This window comes from Squalius cephalus (genome assembly GCF_949319135.1).
Source record: "Squalius cephalus genome assembly, chromosome: 8".
Lineage (NCBI taxonomy): Eukaryota > Metazoa > Chordata > Actinopteri > Cypriniformes > Leuciscidae > Squalius > Squalius cephalus.
The window spans coordinates 38157218-38177572 of NC_137129.1; the positions used below are offsets into that span (position 1 = coordinate 38157218).

Genomic DNA, 20355 nt, shown 5'->3' on the forward strand with positions numbered 1-20355 from the left:
GAGATTCAGAGAAAATAACACTAACTTGATAAACAACAATATGGACGCCTGAAACGATCAACCTCTTTAAACAACAGAATATTTATTGATCCGTTCAAAGAGTCTTGTGGACACATCTGGGGCCTATACCATGAAGCCGGTTTAGGTGACTAGCCAGCTATGTTCCAGTTTAGTTTCCGCCAACCCTGGGTTTTAGGTACTATGAAAGTAGCTTGGCTTTAATCGGTGTTCGTCGCCATGGTATCTTACGCTGCACGGCTAACCTGCTCCTGGCAGGTTATGTTCTGGATTCAAGATCTCAGACTGAAGTTTGACCAATCAGCTGAGAGCAAAGAAACATATGGTGACGTAACTTATTCCAAGTGTCTGTTGCAATGACTTCACCTTTTCTTCCAAATCTGGTGGACATCTCAGCGCAAATTGTTTGACGAGCACTTCGTAAAGAAAGAGTTTTTAGCCAGACAAAATCCCCTTGCCTTTCCTGATAGTTACTTGTATGAAAGATACAGATTTTCCGCGGAAGGAATGTCTTATCTTTGTGAACTTCTTGAGTCGCACATAAAGAATTTAAAGCAGCACTCAGTAGCTTTGGGATTTCTTCGCTGTATTCTCGCTTTTTGCTCGCAGGTTTCTCTCTAGAGCTCCCCCCACAGCTTCGGAATATATATTTGACAACACTGTTGTAAAAACTCGTTGGTGATTCTCAGACACCAGGGCCCAGTTTTTCAAAAGTAATCCAGTGGGATTTCGGATCACGGATTGGATCAAATCTTGGAAATGGGTTTTTCAAAAGCAAAAGAGGGATTCTGAACTAAGATCAGATCATGTAATCCGATCTTAAATTTGATCTGGATCAAACCTGCCCTTTGGGTTTTTCAGAACTTTGAACTCGGTTTGGGATCTATTTGATCCAAAAAAACAGGATTATCCTGATCCCATCAGAAGGGTGGATTCAGTTGTGATTTTTTCGAACCAAATAAAACCAGAGAGGTTTTTTTTTTAAGTGAATGATCACAAAATCAATGTTTACTGATGATATATACATTTCTTCATATTTGAAGCATGTCATATCTAATGAGATATGGTAAAACAACAAAATCTGCAATTTAACATTATAACAAAATAAGGAAAGTAAAATGTTTCTGTTTATTACAGTGTTTCTGTTTCTTAAAATTAAAATAAACAATGGTTATTTGTGGCCACCGGTATTTTGCCAACTGTTGTTCTTTGCTAAGCCAGTAGGCTACACTGTTGGTTCCATTTAAGGCTCTAGTAAACAGGATTTGGTGATCCTGAAAAGTTCCTATCCGGATCAGATTGATCCAATCCGATGTTGCTTAGAAAAACTGGCTCAAAAGTAAGCTGGATTACGTGATCACGGATCGCAAAAAAAAGGATTACTAAATCTGGATCAATTTTATCCGGATTAAACCTTTTGAAAAACCGGGCCCAGAGGCTAGTAGATCAACGACATCAAAGCAGATGGGACATTCTTTAAAACGTCTTCTTCATTCGGGTTCGGACAGCGTGAGGGAGCGCAATAATGACAGTATTTGAGCAGATTTCTTTTGCCGTAAAGCAATTGTTTACATCACGAGACCTGATCTCACGCGATACTTCCTGACGCGGCGGCCGCCCGGCCCGCCGACTCAAAGTTGCAAGTGCGGATTTTCCGCTCACGGGCACCAGGGGGGTGCGAAACGACCACCATTCAACCCGAAATAAGTAATATAACCATTCCAATGACTCCGGAGCTGTTCAGTTAAGGTAAAAAAGTTACTTAGTTCACCTTTAACACGTCGAATTCATGCACTTACTTACTGTACCGCAAATGGTATTGCGTTGCGTTTTTTGCACGGTGGATGATGCACAGAAGCTATGGGAAAACACGGTTTGTTGAACCATTCGCAAGGTGGTCCTCGCTCTGCAGGAGTACATGAATAGTTTCATTAATAGTGTTCCCCGGACATTTATCGACCATAAAAGAGGGCTTGTATAAAATTACCGGTAAGATAAATTGATAGGGTGACATCACATGAACACAATTTTTTTTTTCAAAAAAGCAAATTTCACAAATGTACTATACAATATAATACATGTTAAGAATTATTTTAAATCTTTTTTATTATTCTGTTAATCTTAGGATTCCCAAGAGTCATTGCAACATGTATGCAGTCTATTGCTCCAATCTCCACTGCTCGTGGGGAACATGAGGCAGATTATGTTAATAGGAAATCCTATCACAGCCTTAATGTTCAGGTAGAGATGATGTGAATATGTGAGATGATTATTTTCTGTGAGATGAATCTTTAAATTAATAGTAACATTAACAGATATAACAATGATCTACTAAACATTTCATCTGCAGACGACTTGTGGTCATGAACGTATGATCACAAGTTTGGATGCCAAATGGCCTGGCTCCAGTGCTTGTCTCACAAATTTTCAGTGAGTCTGTGTTGTGTCAGCGCTTTGAAGAAAGCAAGTTAAATTTGGTACAGTACAAAACACTGTTAATTTGAACTGAGATAGAAAAACCTACACAATAACCCCCTATCATGACCCTCAGGGCCACAGCACTGCTTCAGTGTGGCCCTCAGTAAAACCAGAGTGAAGCTCTGGATCCTGATACAGCTCATCCTAAACTCATCCTGTCTGATGATGGAAAACAAGTGAGACATGGAGACATTATACAGAAACTCCCAGACAATCCAGAGAGATTTGATAAATGTGCAAATGTCCTGGGAATGGAGGGATTCTCCTCAGGGAGATTTTATTTTGAGGTGCAGGTGAAGGGAAAGACTAAATGGGATTTAGGAGTGGCCAGTGAATTCATTATCAGGAAGGGATTGATCCCACTGACTCCCAGTAATGGATACTGGACTGTGTGGCTGAGGAATGAGAATAAATACAGTGCCTGCGCTGGTCCTGCTGTCTCTCTGTGTGTGAGAGTGAAGCCGCAGCGGGTCGGTGTGTTTGTGGATTATGAGGAGGGTCTGGTCTCCTTTTATGATGTGGAGTCCAGCTCTCATCTCTACTCTTTCACTGATCAGTCTTTCACTGGGAAACTCTATCCATATTTTAGCCCGTGCTTTAATGATGGAGGTAAAAACTCAACTCCACTGATCATCACTCCTGTCAATTACAGTCAATTAATTTATACATTTTAACATTAATATTTAACATTACAATTTAACATTAAAGGGGGGGTGAAATGCTAATTTTCACTCAATCTCCTGTTAATCTTGAGTACCTATAGAGTAGTATTGCATCCTTCATATCTCCAAAAAGTCTTTAGTTTTATTATATCTATAAAAGAAAGATAAGCTGTACCGAGTCTTTCCGGAAAAAAAACGAGCGGCTGGAGGCGGCCGTGCGGGCGAAGCTAAAGCTGTGTGGTAACGGGCCGAGCTAACAACACACAGAGACAATGGGCTCCTTGCACATAGCAACCTGACGTCATATCCGCAACGGGTAAATACGGCCCGCTCTCTTCCTGTTTGGCGAAATATGGCGGCGGCGGCGGCGTAAACAGCGGAAAATGAGCCTTAAAAAAGATAGAGTTTTTTTCCAGAGGCAACAGAGAAAATATCATGAACATTGTTGTGTTCCCACATGCACGTCATCATCTAAATTCAACGGCGTTTTAAGTTACCACGGATTTCCCTGCGATGTTGAACTCAGAAAGCGGTGGCTGGTGAATATTCGTCGTGATGAGTTCATTGTCACAGGACACAGCAAAGTCTGTAGTTTGCACTTCACACCGGAGCAGATCATTCAGCCGAAAACACCGGAGGGGAAAAGGCAACTAAAGAAAGGAGCTGTCCCGGTATTGTTCCAGTGGAATGATTACTCCATCCCATCACCAAGACTGAGCGTTTGGGACAGAGTAAGCAAACTTCAGCCTGAGCTGGCATCAGCAGAAGATGGGCAACATATGGACTGCACTCCTGCTGCTGATCATGACTATTCATCTGTCCCAGAACCCGCTTTCATGGACTCGGTAATCGACGAAAACAGGAATTTAAAAGAAGAAAATGACTCATTAAAGAAAGAGATACAGGAGCTGAAAATTAGCTGTAAATTTGGATTACACAGATTCGCCCACTCTGACGATGACATTCGATTCTATACACGGTAAGATGCGAACAAGATACCTCTGATCTTAGTAACTTGGACCATACGTGACCATATTGTAACGTTGTGTACTCTTTCTGTTCCGTTCCCACAGATTTCCCAGTTACCATAACCTTATGCTGTTTTGGAGATTGGTTGAACCATCGGTGCATAAAATGGTTCGTGCGTCGAGGGCCAAAGCTGCTGAAAAATTGAATGAAGCAGTAACATCTGTCCGTCCCACACACACGGTTGGTTTTTGCAGTTGTCATTAATAATAATGTTGTCATTAATGTTGTTGCAGTTGTCATTAATGATAATCATTAATAATTAATAATATATATATAATATATATAAATAAATAAATATTCTTTAGTTTATTTGATTTATTATGGTGGTTTTTCAAAGCAAACCTTCAAATTAATGTGAGAGATGAAAATGACATCTGACTACATTTACCTCAACATTCTGATATTAGATTCAATAAATCAATAAGTAAGGTGCCTGAGTAGCCTATTGCAGTCACAGTCCCACATTTGGAATTTCCAGTAACATGTAGAGTATTATTGCTGTTGTATTTTTAATTATAGACCAACAGCAGTAATGATAATTGCACATCCTTTTATCTATTAGACTAGAGAGGTTACATTAGGTTTAATAATGTTTGTGTGTGTGTGTGTGTGTGTGTGTGTTTTCTCACCAGAGACAATCATTGCAACCCATCGATGAGCTAGTCCTTTTTTTCTAATGTACTTGTCCGTTGGTTTAAAGGAGCAGGACTTGGCAAACCGTTTCAACATTCACATCTCTACTGTAAGCCGCATTATCTGTTCGTGGACCAACTACCTGTACACACTCTTGGGCTCGGTGGCTATCTGGATTGAGCCTGAAGACGTTAAAGCTCGCCTTCCTGATGATTTCAAAGACTTCTCCGATACTCAGATAATAGTTGACTGTACAGAGCTCAAGTGCCAGACGCCATCCTCGCCTCTCCTCCAAAGTGAGATGTTTTCTAAGTACAAATCTCACTGTACAATGAAAGGACTTATCAGTATCGCCCCTCATGGTCCAGTGACCTTCATCTCTTCACTCTATGAGGGGTCAATAAGTGATAAAGAACTCTTTAGGAGGTCAGGGTTGGCTGACCTTTTAACTGATGACATGGCCGTGATGGTTGATAAAGGTTTCCTGATCACTGACTGTGTGAAGTCTAAAGTGTACTGTCCACTTTTCTCAACAAAAAAAGCCAGATGCCAGCACCCAGTGTCCTCCAAACACAGAAAATTGCTCGTGTAAGAGTGCACGTTGAGCGAGTCATCCGAAGGGTAAAGGAGAATAAACTTTTTGATTCTGTTATTCCTTTGTCAATTGCTGGAAGCATTAATGAAATTTTTGCCGTTGCTTGCCTGCTTAGCAATTATCAAAATAAACATCTTGTCACAGCATGGGCCAAGTAGTGCTGACAAGTTTACATTACAGAAACCTACAACTTTTAAATGTAATTATTAATCATTATCTCTGAATAAATTCTCATACAGTGACAACAGATGTGATCTCACACAACATTATAAACAATGATTTTTATTGTAAAATGATGCCATATTGTATAAAGTCCATGAATAAATCTGACATTACTTATTCAACTGTTTTTTTTTTTTGTTTTTTTTTAAAGCAACAAGCTTGAAGACACATTTTATCCCAGATCACATCATTTATCAATCAGTTCCAGGCGAAATATATATACACTGTAGGTACAAGTGGGAAATGTAACGTAAATGAGAAGTCAAATTCATAGTCCTAATAAAATACATAATGAATCAGATTATGATTTCTTTACCTGCCAATCAGTTGTGATCGTCTCATTGAGAGATACTTTGGCATGTAAATGCTGAAGTAGAAATGATCACACTTCTGCCTGATTGTTTCTTGAACTTCTTTGTCTGAGTGCAGTCGCTGCACAAAGAAATCTTCCTCTGCCCAGACAAAAAGGTCACACCACTGAAGTCCAGTAATTAAAAGCTGGCCTTGTATTTGCCAAAAATAGGCATGGCTTTTCTTTAGTTTAAAAGCACCATTTGACATGTGCAAGTACTTGCAGTCAATGTAACTTTTAGCATTTGGACATTTAATTTCAACCAAACCGTAAGCGGGTGTTGCATTGGGATCATAAACAAGGCCATCCGGTGAGGCCCCTAGCCATGGAGCCTGTGGGTGAACCACAAGTCCACAAGGGGAGTAATTGACATTGTTGTACTGGGCATACTCTTTTGCTGCCTGAAACTCCATTTCTGAACCTCTCCTCATTTCCGCAGTTTGTCTGGTGCCCCTGATAATACGCTCTGCAAGATGCTCAGCACTACTGTAACCTCTAACATGGGAAACTTCCCTAAACCTTGAGGAGGTTATCCTCATTCGCCGCAGCACGTGCCACTCTGGATCTTTGCTCTGACCCCGTGTCGACAATTCAATTTTGTGAGCCATCTCAATAGATAGCTGCAAACTTTGTATATGCAAATGTTCTTCCTCTGTGCATACCCACACACATTCTGTTGGTGACAGCTGATGAGTAATAAGGGGAAGACATGGAGGACCCGGGGCATTCATATGCATCTCTGTGCATTGTGTTAGAAGTTTTGGCTGTACCAGTCCAAATTCAGAATCCACAAGGGGCTTGTCAATGCTCATCCCCATTGTTGTCACCAGGGGCATATCCAGTGGATCTAGGCCGCTGTACACCTCGGCCACACGAAGTACCGACAGGTCAGGAAGAGGGCCAGTCATTCCTCTGTAAAGGGTGCTCCTTTTAATAAAAAATATCATAAAGAGGTACTTAATTTGACATAACAATGGGGGAAACAACTCATGAAAATAATTAAGTTAATATTTATTTACCGTAATCCTCCTTTACCCATCCGACCCTGCACAGGCTTAACAACCACCATCTTCCCAACTGGACCTGGTTTTACACCCTGTGAAATTGTGATAAAATACATGTTAAAATACACTCATAATTTTGAGAATTTATTAAATAGAGGTTCTATTTTGTAGCTACTGGTACATACTATTGCATGACATACATCTATGCAAACTATCCCATATGAACCATGCTTTGCTATGAAACTTACTGCTGTTCGGGGTTTGTGCCATTGTTGCTCGGATTCTGTACAGCTGTGTACAGGAGGAACCACTGGCACACCCAGCTGGGAGAAGTGAGCTGTCTGGAATAATAGGGCAACTGTGTGGTTGCATAGAGCTGTCCCCGCCACACATGAGCATCTGCACCGCACCATAATTACAGGATCTGTGTCCCTGAGGACCATCTGTCGATAGATCAGTCGTAATTACTCTATATGGTCATGTTGGACTTGTGAACTGTTGGCATGAATGTATCCTTCTTAAAAGGTTGTATCACCGATTTCTGGCCCAAAAATAAATCATCACATTCATCAATTGCTACTCTGTTCACTCTGTTGATGTTCAAATAAAACAGAGAGCTAGCTCGCTACTCCCTCGCCCTCCCTTCCGTGCAATTGAAACTCTCCTAAATGTGCATCTCGTTGGTTATTGGTTGGAACACTTTGTTTTGCTTTTGAGTGGGTGGTGAACACTTGTTGATAAGTGTTTTTGTGTACAGATCTCGGAGCCTAGGCTGCTAGCGGATCATTAGGAAAGATTAGATGAATGTGATAATTTATGTTTTCTATAAATATATATTATAATATATATAATATAATATAATAATAATATAATATTATATTATATATTTATATAATATTTTTTTTTTTAGAAAATCCCTTCTTTTGGGCCAGAAAAAAAGTATTTTGATACAACCTTTAACACAGAAATAGATGTCTTTAAATGGAATTATGAGAAGTGGTGTGCAGCAAGTATGGCATTATATTAAGTCATAAATAATGATATTTTGGCATCCAAAGCTGCACACTGTAAACACAATCCCATTCAAACACATCATAATAAAACGCACAGAAAACAGTAACAGAGACTTGAACAACTTGAGTAGCTTTTGGAAAAGTTAAGCACATGCAAGGCAGCAACAGTGGCCAGAGACTTGAACAACTTGAGTAGCTTTTGGAAAAGTTTAGCACATGCAAGCCAGCAACAGTGAACAGCTTGAGCAGTTTGAGCAGTTTTTGGAAGTTGAGCACATACAAAGCGATAACTAAGGTCAAAATGTAACATGACCATGTTAAGCACAACACACAACTTGAACTCGAACCTTTTGGAACTGCTGAACTCGGAACTCTGACACAAATTACAAGTGCAGCCCTACATTTACACAATGAGGTTTTTCGTGCTTCTTCATGGATCTGAAGCAGAAAGCCTTAACAGCGACTTCACTTGTGGCCCTGTCTTTGTTTGACACTAATGCCAATCACATATTAACACAATAAGAAGTTAGGAACATGCATGAAGGCATACAGACACAACTAGGGATGGGCATCGTTAAGAAATTATCGATATCGATGCCATTGTCGAGTCTGCTTATCGATGCGATTCCTTATCGATTCCCATATCGATTCCTGTACCATTTGCTGCACACTTACAGGGTGGCTTTGAGAGTTGTTGGCTTTGAATGTTTAATTTAAAGTGGTTTTAGAGAATGAAAACCAAGTGTGCAATATCAATACAGAAGTTGAATGCTTTGACATTTCTAAAAAAAGTAAACATTTCTAAAACAAAGCTTTGTATTGTAAACTTAGTCGTGTGTGCTAAACTATAAAAGAGTAAACAACACATCATGGTTTACATTTTAACTTTAACTTTTATTGTTTTCACAAAAACTTCAATTAATCATTTAACATTTAAAAAATTCTAGCAGTTCTTGTGCAGAAAAACAAGCATGTCTGCTTTTTCTGGGAGGATCCTTGATCTCTCCAGGCTGATCATTGGTTACTTACATCTAGCATTAATGTTTTGATATAATTTATAAGCCAACCTACCATTGTTTGTGGAGCGCAGGCTGTCAAATATAGTGCACTCCTGGTATTTAATGCCATGGATGTTATTTAAATGTTTGAGCATATTTGTTGTGCTCCCCCCTGAGATGCTGACACGCATAAATGATGACAGTTATATGAAATATGCGTCCGAGGTTTTGCGTTCCCAAAGGTACATTATCGGAAACCTAAACAAACAGCACATGAGGAGACTGAGTATAAGTGGAGCAGCGTTTACTATGAACGGAGCTGATCTGCACGCATATAAATAATTAAAGCCTCGATCGTGCTTCTCTGTAAAAAAAAAAACAGCGCATATATTTTTTGCGCATATCACAGCCTTTACGATTTCATGATAGCACTCGATCTGCTATTTTATGATTGTAACTTGTTTTAAATAGATCGCGTAGCCTTAGAAAACGGTTTAATAATGCGGTTCATGGATTCGATCTAAACAGGCTATGAAAATGTGAACTTGGAATATAAATCTGACGGCACGCACTTATCACACTGTTGGATTGACTTTGTTTACTTCTGTTGGCGGTAAAGAAGATCAAAACAGACTAGCGCGCGAGCCGACAGCATCACCACCACTACCATCTCTCTCTCTCTCTCTCATCAGATATGACGTTTCACGGCCAAATCAAATAAACAATCGGAGGAGAGCCCTTCTAGCCAATCAGAGGTGAAAAAGGTGGTACCTTCTCCTACCATCCTGGGGGAAAAAAATATTGCACGCGGGAATGGCGCTTTTGGGGGATTTAAAAATCCAGTCACATACTGTGACGTCGTGCCGCGACGCGGGAATGGACGGAACGGAACGTTCGGAATCGTTAGTGGAATCGTTAACGTGTGGACGTGTACGATTCCGATGGATCGGAATGTTTGGAACCGGTTCCAAACCGGAACCTGGAACCGATTCCCAAGCCTAGACACAACGTAGACATTTTCCGCCTAATACTAGAAAACAGTACAACATTATAACACGCATATTCTGTCAGACCGGGATTGTTTATTAGCCTAGCCTAATGTAAGCTAGCAAGCTAACGTAAGCCATAAAGTTTGAGATATATAGACTTACCTTCATATCCGTGGATATATGAAGAGGCATACATTTTAAAGCCCTTTTCTAATTTGCTGGTAGGTGATTTGGAGGAGGACTTACAAAGGCAATGTACGTCCGTTATTGTAAGTTTCGGCAACTCTTGTAAACATCTAGTGTAGAATAGCGCCATGTTTAGACCGGAAAAGACGAGGCCGCATTTCCGGTAAGGAAGTAGTTACGTGCAAGGAGCCTATAGAAGCAGTTTTACTCACCGTCCGGTTCCAACCACGACCGCGAACCTTTATCATTGTGACTGCTCGATCCTTAAGCATTAGACGATCTGCAAATCCGTCGATCTGGGCTTTGTTTATAAAACAAGCATCGTCGAAATGCAGGGAACAAACAGTCTTACACAACTCCGTTTATGCTCAGAAAAACAAACTCCATCCACGGGTTCCTTAACGCTGGGTTCTTTGGGAATCTGTGCAGGGTTGTCTTGCCCTGGCAACCAAAAACACACTTCTTTGGTGACATTGACTTCCCAAAAGCCGGGCAGGACGCTTTGATGGGCGTACTGCTTTCGCTCTCTTGCTCTGTTATGTTATGTTATGTTTCTTTATTATCCCCAAGGGGCAATTTGTTCCACAGCAGCCATTGGCACAACCAACACATAAATACAGTAAAAGATACAACAAAATGAACAATAAGTTGTTCAAAAAAAGAAAAAAGAAATAACACAATTAACCCATAGATATCATCCTGGAAAGTTACAAATTGCGATGTTTAGACCTGGCTCAAGTATTTAACAGCTAATGGTACAAATGATCTTGTGTATCGGTTTGACTTTGCCTTTCTAGAGAAGGCAAACCTTCTCCCTGACGGCAAGAGCCGAAACTCTGTGTGTAGAGGGTGATAAGGGTCTGCCAGAATGGCATTTGCCCTCCGGATACACCTAATCTGGTAGACCTGGCTCAGATCATTAAGATTGACACCAGTAATCTTCCGACACTGTTTAACAAAGCTTCCCAGCCTATTCTTTCCAATCAAATTAAGATTGCCGAATCAACAGATCATTGAAAATGTGAGAATTGACTCAACAAATGATAAATAAAACATTTTCATAAGTGAACTTTCAACATTAAAACTCCTCAGTTTCCTTAAATAAAACAGTTTTTGATTGACCTTTTTGCAGATCCTATCTGTGTTAGCCTCAAATGTCAGTTTATCATCCAGTATAGTTCCCAGGTACTTATACTGACTGACAGTCTCCACTGCTGAGCCATTCATAATGGTGCATGGCAAAGCAGGGGGTTTCCTACGGAAGTCAAACCGCATGTCTTTGGTTTTTGCGACATTTAACTGTAGGAATGACTCCTCGCACCATTCTATAAAACTGTCCAAGACTGGACCATGGCCCACCTCATGGTCCTGCAGAAAACTAAGTATCACTGAATCATCAGCATATTTGATTATGGATGATGATTCAGAAGTACTGCGACAGTGATTTGTATACAATACAAATAACAATGGCGATAAAACACACCCCTGTGGTGATCCAGTAGAGCACACCAGGGCCTCAGACAAGGTGCCATTTACACGGACTCTCTGTGGCCTCCCAGTCAGCCAGCCAACCAACCAACATATGGTACCAACATCTATTGCAGGAATTTCAGAGAGCCTCTGAGCAAGAATATGGGGCTGCATGCAATTAAAAGCTGATGAGAAATCAATAAAAGTAGCCAGTACATGTGTCTTTGTGCCCTCTAAGTGCCCTGTAACACGGTCCAGCAGTGTTGCTGTGGCATCCTCCACCCCTTTGCCTGCCTGATATGCAAATTGGAGCGGGTCAATAATATTCTGTGACATAGCAAGCAAGCTCTTCTTCACAATCTTTTCTAGCCCTTTCATGACTAATGACGTAAGAGCCACAGGGCGGTAATCGTTCAGTCCCTTAGGTGATGGAATCTTAGCCACAGGAACAATAATTGATTCTTTCCATAATACAGGAACATCCATCTGTGCCAAGGAAAGCTTGAAAATACAAGAAAAGATGTCACATAAAAATAAACCACAATTTTTGAGCAGGCGACCACAAACGCCGTCAGGCCCGGGACTTTTTCTCTGATCAGTCCCCTCCAAAATTCTACAGACATCCATTTCACTAATCTGAATTTTACTGCCCTCAGGAGCCTCCCTAAATTTAGACAGATCCTCAGAGAAATCATGACAATCAAATCTCACATAGAATTGGTTCAACTCCTCAGCCAGGGCAGTGTCAGACTTATCAGGGTGAAACACCCCCTTTTTTTATCTTTAATACAGACCATAGATTTAATTCCCTTCCAGGCATCACAAAGATTATTGTTCTTCAGTTCATCCTCTACTTTATCTTTAAACCTTTTTTTGGCCAGCTTTATCTCTTTCTTAACCAGTTTATGGGCCTCTCGTTGCTGGTGAATATTACCCTGGCGGAAAGCTAACTTCTTCTGATTAAGGACATTTTTAAGAGATTTACTAACCCAGGGTTTGTTATTTGGATATATTCTAATTGTCTTTTTGGGAATAAAAATATCTTGCATGTATAGTACATAACTTGTCACAGTATCAAGCAATTCATCTAAATCATTACAAGCATATTTAAAAACATCCCAGTCAGTGCTATAAAAACAACCATTTAGTTCTTTAATGGCACTCTCTGTCCAAAGAGCAACCTCTTTGTGTTCAATCTTCCCTCTCTTAAGGGCTGGCTGATAGACAGGGGCTAGAAGAACACAATTATGGTCAGAGGATCCTAACGGAGCCATTGCATATGATTTATACGCCCCTTTTATAGTGCCATAACACAAGTCTAGCACTTTACCATGTCTAGTTGGGCAATTTACATATTGATAGAAATGACCGAGGGGCTTTTTAAGACAGCAAGAGTTAAAATCCCCCAAAATAAAATGTGGAGCATCAGGAGAAATACTCTGTAAACGGTGCACAAGTTTGACAATGGTGGATGTGGCATCTGCCAAACTGGCTTTAGGATGAATGTACACCACCGTCAAAAATACTTGCGGAATTTCACGTGGCAAGTAGAATGGACGCAGTGAAATAGATAAGAGTTCAATATTGGGAGTGCAGATCGATTCTCTCACTATAACTGTCTTACACCAGCGTTGATTGACATACAGGGCCACGCCCCCTCCCTGTGTCTTTCCGGTCAGCTGCTCATCGCGATCGAGCCGGATAAGTTGACCAAAGCCATCGATTTCATAGTCGTGGCTCGGGTACTGATCTTTCAACCAGGTTTCAGTCAAAGCAATCACACACGCGTTTTTATAATCAGGAATACTCTTAACATGTGCCTGCAGCTCGTCGATCTTATTCCTCAGTGACTGCACGTTTCCTAGAATAATAGAAGGCAATGGCAGGCGACGAAGCCCTCGCCTGCGTAGCCTCTGTCGCACTCCTCCTCTTCGGCCCCGCTTCCGCTTTCGTCCAGCGGACCGCTGCCGGCTGCCTCCGGTCCCGTGTCTAGGTGACAAGTGTAGCCACACTTGCCCTCCTCCTTCCCGGCCGCACCTCCTCGCTCGCACCGCTGTCAGCACATCCAAATTAGCAGCTCCGTGACTGTAGATCTCCGGTGGAATACAGCTGGGTATCGGCAAAGTCCCGACAGCTGATTTGCCGCACCCTATAAGGAAGTCCCGGCTGTATTGGAGCCTACACGGCTGGTTGTTCGCTCCGTAGCACTGGACATTTGTTTGGAAGCTCAAAATAATACCAAAAGTGACAATGTTCATAAGCAGAGCATTCATAAATTCCATGATGATTCCACGTAATTAAAAAGTGTCAAAGAATGTTAAAAAGGTTAAAAACACTATGCGCACGACGGTAAAAAAAAAACATAAATAGACAAATACATGCAGACCCAACCACTGCTGTTCGTCGCCGCAATGCAGCGCCGGAAACGCTAAATAAATGAGTGCATGAACGCCTAAATAAATGAACGCTGGTCTATGAGTGCGTGCGCGCCTGCGGTTCTTCCGGCAGAAGTGCCCTTAGGACCCGTATAAGGAAATTCCGTTACATCTGACGTCACACAGACCCATACTCGAAAAAAAACTTTCCGAAACTTGTGACAAACCGGAAGGAGCATTTTTGGAACAGAAATACTCCTTCAAACGTACAATTTAATTTTTGAAACTTTGTCCATGTTTAGCATGGGAATCCAACTCTTTAACAGTGTAAAAAACTCAGTATGCATGAAATAGCATTTCACCCCCCCCTTTAATATTTTAATGTTACACGCCTTCTTCCCTCTAGTCTAGACTAAAAGGGTTTGTAACATTAATGGGGGCTCGTCCGGGATGTTATTGATAATAACCTCTCCCGAGAAAGTAAATATTGTTCATGTACTGGAAACATTTGTAATGGTACAGGTTATGGATTGTTTGTATGTGTAAGTTTGTATCGCTTATGTCGTGGATTATAGTGTGCTGGATAGGGATAATAGTCGTGACTTTGTTTAATTTGCAAACTTTTATTGAGAATCCAACTGTGGAGCAATTTGAAAAATGTAGAAAGGACGATTTAATATCTGTTGCGGGTCATTTTCAAATTCCGGTAGTGAGACCCCAGCTAACAAAAATAAGTTGTCAGAACGTTTTGCTAACATTCCCATTAGGGTAGGAAAACGTTATTTCGTAATGTTTTTTAAACATTGAAAACGTCCAGTTTTTTTAATGTATTAAGAATGTTTTTTCTTGGTCAATGTGAACGTTAAAGTAACATTCCATTCACTCATTTTGAAAATATTATTAAAACGTTATTTCTGAATGTTTTTTAAACATTGAAAACGTTTGTTTTTTTAATGTATTAAGAATGTTTTTTCTTGGTTAATGTGAATGTTAAAGGAACATTCCATTCACTCATTTTAAAAATGTTATTAAAACGTTATTTCTGAATGTGGACGTTCACATCACCCTGATGTAATTAACCTATGCTGCATGGGTTTGAACTGTGGTGGAAACTGTTGTAGCCTACCTGGAGGAAATCACAGAGAACTCGAACCTGCTGACTCGAACTAGGGACCTTCTTGCTGCAAGGTGATAGTGCTAACCACTGAGCCACTGTGCTGCCCTGCTGTTTCTATGTATATTTATATGAATTCATAAAAAGTAAGCAATTAATTTCTTACAGCTACAGGTCTGGATTTCAAAGTAACAGGATTTTTAAGTACCAAAACCTGTTGACACATTTGTCCAGAGTGTTTACATTTTTCCAGAGTATAAAGTTTCTAAGTGAATTAAATATTTGAATTACAAAAATAACAGAAAAGACTTTACTTCAAGATTCACATTTTACTGTGTAGTACACAAAATTTTGTACGAGCCTCTGGGTAGTACACAGTCCAACCAATGGAATCATAAAGAGGAAAAATTACATTTTCTAAACCAAAAACACAACCACACCACAAGAGAAAAAAGAACACAAACTCAAACATACAACTAGACAAGTCAAATCTAACAAGACATGTGGAAAACAACACAATAGAAACCCAGCTAACAGGGAACGTTCCCATAACTTTCACTAATGTTATGTAAAAGTTATGTAAATATTAATAAAAAATTTCCTGAAATAATGTTTCTGGAACGTTCTTATAATGTTTAGAGTTAAAATACGTTACATTCTCGTAACGGTGACTGATGTTCTCATTATGTTGAGTGAAAACGTTCTTAGAACAACGTTCATGAATCGTGCTTGTGATGTTATTTGTACTTGACTGATGTTCTCATACTATTGAGAGTTTTGAGAACATACTATTTGAGAACATTCTTAGAACAACATTCTCAGATACAAAAATATGTTCTTAGAATGTTTTTCTAACATTCCCATTAAGTTATGAACATTTTTTTTCTTTGTTTATGTTAACGTTAAAGGAACATTTAATTCTTCATTTTGGAAATGTTATGAAAACGTTATTTCTGAATGTTTTCTTAACGTTCCAAACATCCGTTATAGTTGTTTTATAACCAAAAGAGAGCGTACCCATAACGTTCACTAACTGTAAAGTATGGACTGGTTTTTTTAGGATGGGAGCACTACAGAAAGATTCCGGCCAGAGAATCCTTTATCAGCTTTATTTTCAAGATCAGGATGCCAATCAGTACACCAGTTCGAGTGTATGTGGTCTAAACAGGGAGAAAGAAAAAGAAACAATGCAATGGTAATAATTAATTATAACACAAAATATGTCACTATATGCCCTTTAATATCTGTACTGCTGCACCATTAAGTGGCTATGCAGCATGACACTGTATCACTATAACACTCGATGCAGGTAGCACCAAATAAACAGTAAATGCACTGCACTCGAACGCAGAAGCATATCTCTAAATAACTAACACAAATAAGGTCTAAATCGACATATAGAGGGCTAATTATTGCACACAGGAAACATGTTGCATTTTACAGCACGCTCTGGCATCATGACTACACTAATTAGTCATGCAGTTCAACAAATAAAACTAGTTCGCATGAACATACATAAATTTCACAACATTCATCACAACGCATACAAACATGCAACAGTAGTAAAAACTTACTTGCTTTTCATAAAACGCACACGAAAGTAAAGAAAAGGGTCTCTGAGTCTTCTCTCATCATCCCCGAGCACGAACAACTGAGCAGCGCACTGCATTTCCTGTCCAGGCGCAGTTCACGTGATGGAGCGTTCAAGCACTTAGGACACCTCAGCGCTGAACAAATAGGCTTTCAGACAAGGCCGCCCCCAACTGTCCGCATGGCAGTTGAAAGAGTAGGAGAAAGTCTATTTGGTGGTCTCTTCTTCGTCCTTGTCCTCCAGAGCTGGGAGCAGGATGAGCCGGAAGACTGGACGAATGTAGGTGCGGTCCTTCACTTGAACACTGATAGTCCGTATGCGTCCATCTGCTCCTGGATGAGTCTGGGTAATCCATCCTACGGGCCATGATGCTCGGGGAAGTTGGGGATCCACGATTAAAACAACGTCGCCTATAGAGAGTGCCTTACCGTCTTTCCGCCACTTACTGCGCTCTTGTAGCCCTGGTAGGTAGTGACTGATGAAGGATGACCAGAAGCGATCGGCGATGGCTTGGCTGTGCCTCCAACGTCTTCTCCCGAGGTCACTGGGGTCGTAAACTGCTTGAGGAAGCGACGAGTCGTGACGGCCCATGAGGAGGAGGTTAGGCGTGACCGGGTCTGGATCAGAGGCATCTGATGACAAGTAGCCTAAGGGTTTCGCATTCATTATGCCCTCGACCTCCACTAGGATTGTCATCAGGACAGGTTCAGGAACAGTCTGGTCTTTAAGGACAACGTGAAGTGCAGTCTTGATAGACTTCACTTCCCTCTACCATGTGCCACCAAAGTGTGAATCACTTGGAGGATTGAATCGGAAGGATATCTGCTGTTCAGCGAGTTGCTTTCTCCACTGAGGTGCCATGGCAGCAACGGCTTCACGCAACTCTCTCTCTCCACCGACAAAGTTGGTACCATTGTCCATGAGGAGTTCGAACGGTTTGCCACGTCGAGAGATGAATCTTCTCAGTGACAGCAGGAAAGCATCTGTATCGAGGCTTTCTAATAGATCCAGATGCACCGAGCGAGTTGTCATGCATTTGTAGACAATGCCCCACCTTTTTTCGGTGCGGCGACCAATCCTCACTTGGAAAGGTCCAAAGCAATCAACTCCGGCTGAATAGAACGGTGGCTTATGGAGTCGTAGCCGAGCTGGTGGGTAATCTGCCATCTTCGGTACGTCGGGTTTTGCTCTCCATCGTCGGCACTCCAGACATGAATGCTAATGCTTTCGAATGGCCTCTCTACCACGGATGATCCAGAACCTGCGTCTGATCTCGGCAAGAACTCGTTCTGGCCCAGGGTGCAGTAGTGACTCATCAAAATCCTTGATGATAAGCTTCGTCACGGGATGGCTTGGGTCCAGGATAACTGGGTGGATAGTATACAGGTCTAGTCCTTCAGCATGCCTTAACCTGCTACCGAGTCTGGACTCATGAGGAGGAGGTTAGGCGTGACCGGGTCTGGATCAGAGGCATCTGATGACAAGTAGCCTAAGGGTTTTGCATTCATTATGCCCTCGACCTCCACTAGTATTGTCATCAGGACAGGTTCAGGAACAGTCTGGTGTTTAAGGACAACGTGAAGTGCAGTCTTGATAGACTTCACTTCCCTCTCCCATGTGCCACCAAAGTGTGACGCACTTGGAGGATTGAATCGGAAGGATATCTGCTGTTCAGCGAGTTGCTCTCTCCACTGAGGTGCCATGGCAGCAATGGCTTCACGCAACTCTCTCTCTCCACCGACAAAGTTGGTACCATTGTCCATGAGGAGTTCGAACGGTCTGCCACTTCGAGAGATGAATCTTCTCAGTGACAGCAGGAAAGCATCTGTATCGAGGCTTTCTAATAGATCCAGATGCACCGAGCGAGTTGTCATGCATTTGTAGACAATGCCCCACCTTTTTTCGGTGCGGCGACCAATCCTCACTTGGAAAGGTCCAAAGCAATCAACTCCGGCTGAATAGAACGGTGGCTTATGGAGTCGTAGCCGAGCTGGTGGGTAATCTGCCATCTTTGATACGTCAGGTTTTGCTCTCCATCGTCGGCACTCCAGACATGAATGCTAATGCTTTCGAATGGCCTCTCTACCACGGATGATCCAGAACCTGCGTCTGATCTCGGCAAGAACTCGTTCTGGCCCAGGGTGCAGTAGTGACTCATCAAAATCCTTGATGATAAGCTTCGTCACGGGATGGCTTGGGTCCAGGATAACTGGGTGGATAGTATACAGGTCTAGTCCTTCAGCATGCCTTAACCTGCCACCGACTCTGAGTAGCTCCGTGGCTCCTTCATATTCTGGTGACAGAGATGCGAGACGACTGTCTGAAGGAAGAGTTCGTCCAGCTTTGAGAGCTCTCAATTCTTCAGCAAAGCAGTCCTCTTGAGCCTTTTGTAACATCAGCTTCTCTGCTTGCAGAAAATAAGCAGCGGGAAAGTGTACTGTAGTATTAGCATCAGCCGCCCAGTGAAAGGAGCTAGCAGTTTTCTTAAGAAGCTCTTTCCAGTTGGAGAACTTACTGGGGTCCGGAAGTTGTGTGGGCAAGATGCTGGACACAGTTCCCACGAAGGCAGACTTCCTTAACTCTGTGGTGTCTGGTTCTACCTCAGATGAGGGCATGTTGGGCCACTCCCTCTCAGACAAATGGAGGAAATGTGGACCTTTGTTCCAGCGATGATCCTGTACCATCTCTTGCAGAGTTAGTCCGTGGGTTATATCGTCAGCTGGATTGCATAGAGTGTCAACATACCGCCATTGAACAGGGTTGGTCAGGTTCTGGATTTCTGCGATGTTTGTTCCCACGAACACTTTATAGTGGCATGATTCTGATTTGATCCAGTGCAGCACAGTTGTGGAGTCTGACCAAAGAGTGATGTGCTCAGGTGGTACTGCAAGCTCTGTCTCGATCACTCTAGACAGCTGTGCGCCTGTAAGCGCGGCACTGAGGTCGAGACGCGGAATAGACAGCTGTTTACGGGGCATGACTCGAGATCTGGCAAACACGAAGGAGACATAGACTTGTTGACTGTCATCTGTCGTCTGCATGTAGGCTACTGATCCATAGGCGCGCTCCGAGGCATCACAGAAAATGTGGATGTGACGGGTTGCGTTGGCAGTATCGGCGGTGGCTGGTGCATAGGGACGAGGCAGCTTGATATGTTGCAAAGTGGGAATTTCCTGCACCCAACCCGACCATTTCTCCAGAAGGTCAGCGGGTTGGATCTTGTCGTCCCAGCCAATGTTGGCCTTCCACATGTCCTGAACAAGCACTTTACATCTTGTTGTGAATGGCACAATGTAGCCCAATGGGTCGTAAAGCTTGGCAAGGACACTGTAGACGTTACGAAGAGTAGCCTCTGAAGATTCAGTATGGCGATGTTTGTAATTCAGGGTGTCGTTCAAACAATCCCAGCAGAGTCCAAGCGTGGGCTCTTGGAGGTTGTCACTGGCCTTGGATAGCCATAGCTCACTGCTAGCCGACTGCGCTTCAGGAGGTAGATGCGCTATAACTTCAGGCATGTTACTAGCCCATTGCCGGATCTCGAAACCTCCCTTGTTCAGAAGCGCTCGCAGATCATCGACTAGAACCTTGGCATACTCAGCTTTACTCACACTGTGGAGGCAATTGTC

At 42.0% G+C, this 20355-nt stretch overlaps 2 protein-coding genes and 1 long non-coding RNA gene across 3 annotated transcripts in view; all 3 read left to right on the forward strand.

The window, feature by feature from the left end:
* The first annotated feature begins 60 nt into the window (after positions 1-60).
* Positions 61-20355, forward strand: part of LOC307163596 — a 30775-nt gene continuing 10480 nt past the window's right edge. Inside the window, exon 1 of the long non-coding RNA XR_013822107.1 lies at positions 61-92. This is a non-coding gene — a long non-coding RNA (uncharacterized lncRNA). The remainder of the gene's footprint in view (positions 93-20355) is intronic.
* LOC307162972 (E3 ubiquitin-protein ligase TRIM21-like) lies at positions 2406-3170 on the forward strand (the record flags this gene model as incomplete). Its single annotated transcript, XM_079878762.1, has 2 exons — positions 2406-2495; positions 2610-3170. 2 exons carry the CDS (start codon positions 2406-2408, stop codon positions 3168-3170), a joined length of 651 nt encoding a protein of 216 aa, XP_079734888.1.
* Positions 3500-5412, forward strand: LOC307162975 (uncharacterized protein; the record flags this gene model as incomplete). The annotated part of the gene is made up of 3 exons (XM_079878764.1): positions 3500-4137; positions 4232-4367; positions 4888-5412. The coding sequence occupies exons 1-3, from the start codon at positions 3542-3544 to the stop codon at positions 5410-5412; spliced, it is 1257 nt and encodes a 418-aa protein (XP_079734890.1). The 5' UTR covers positions 3500-3541.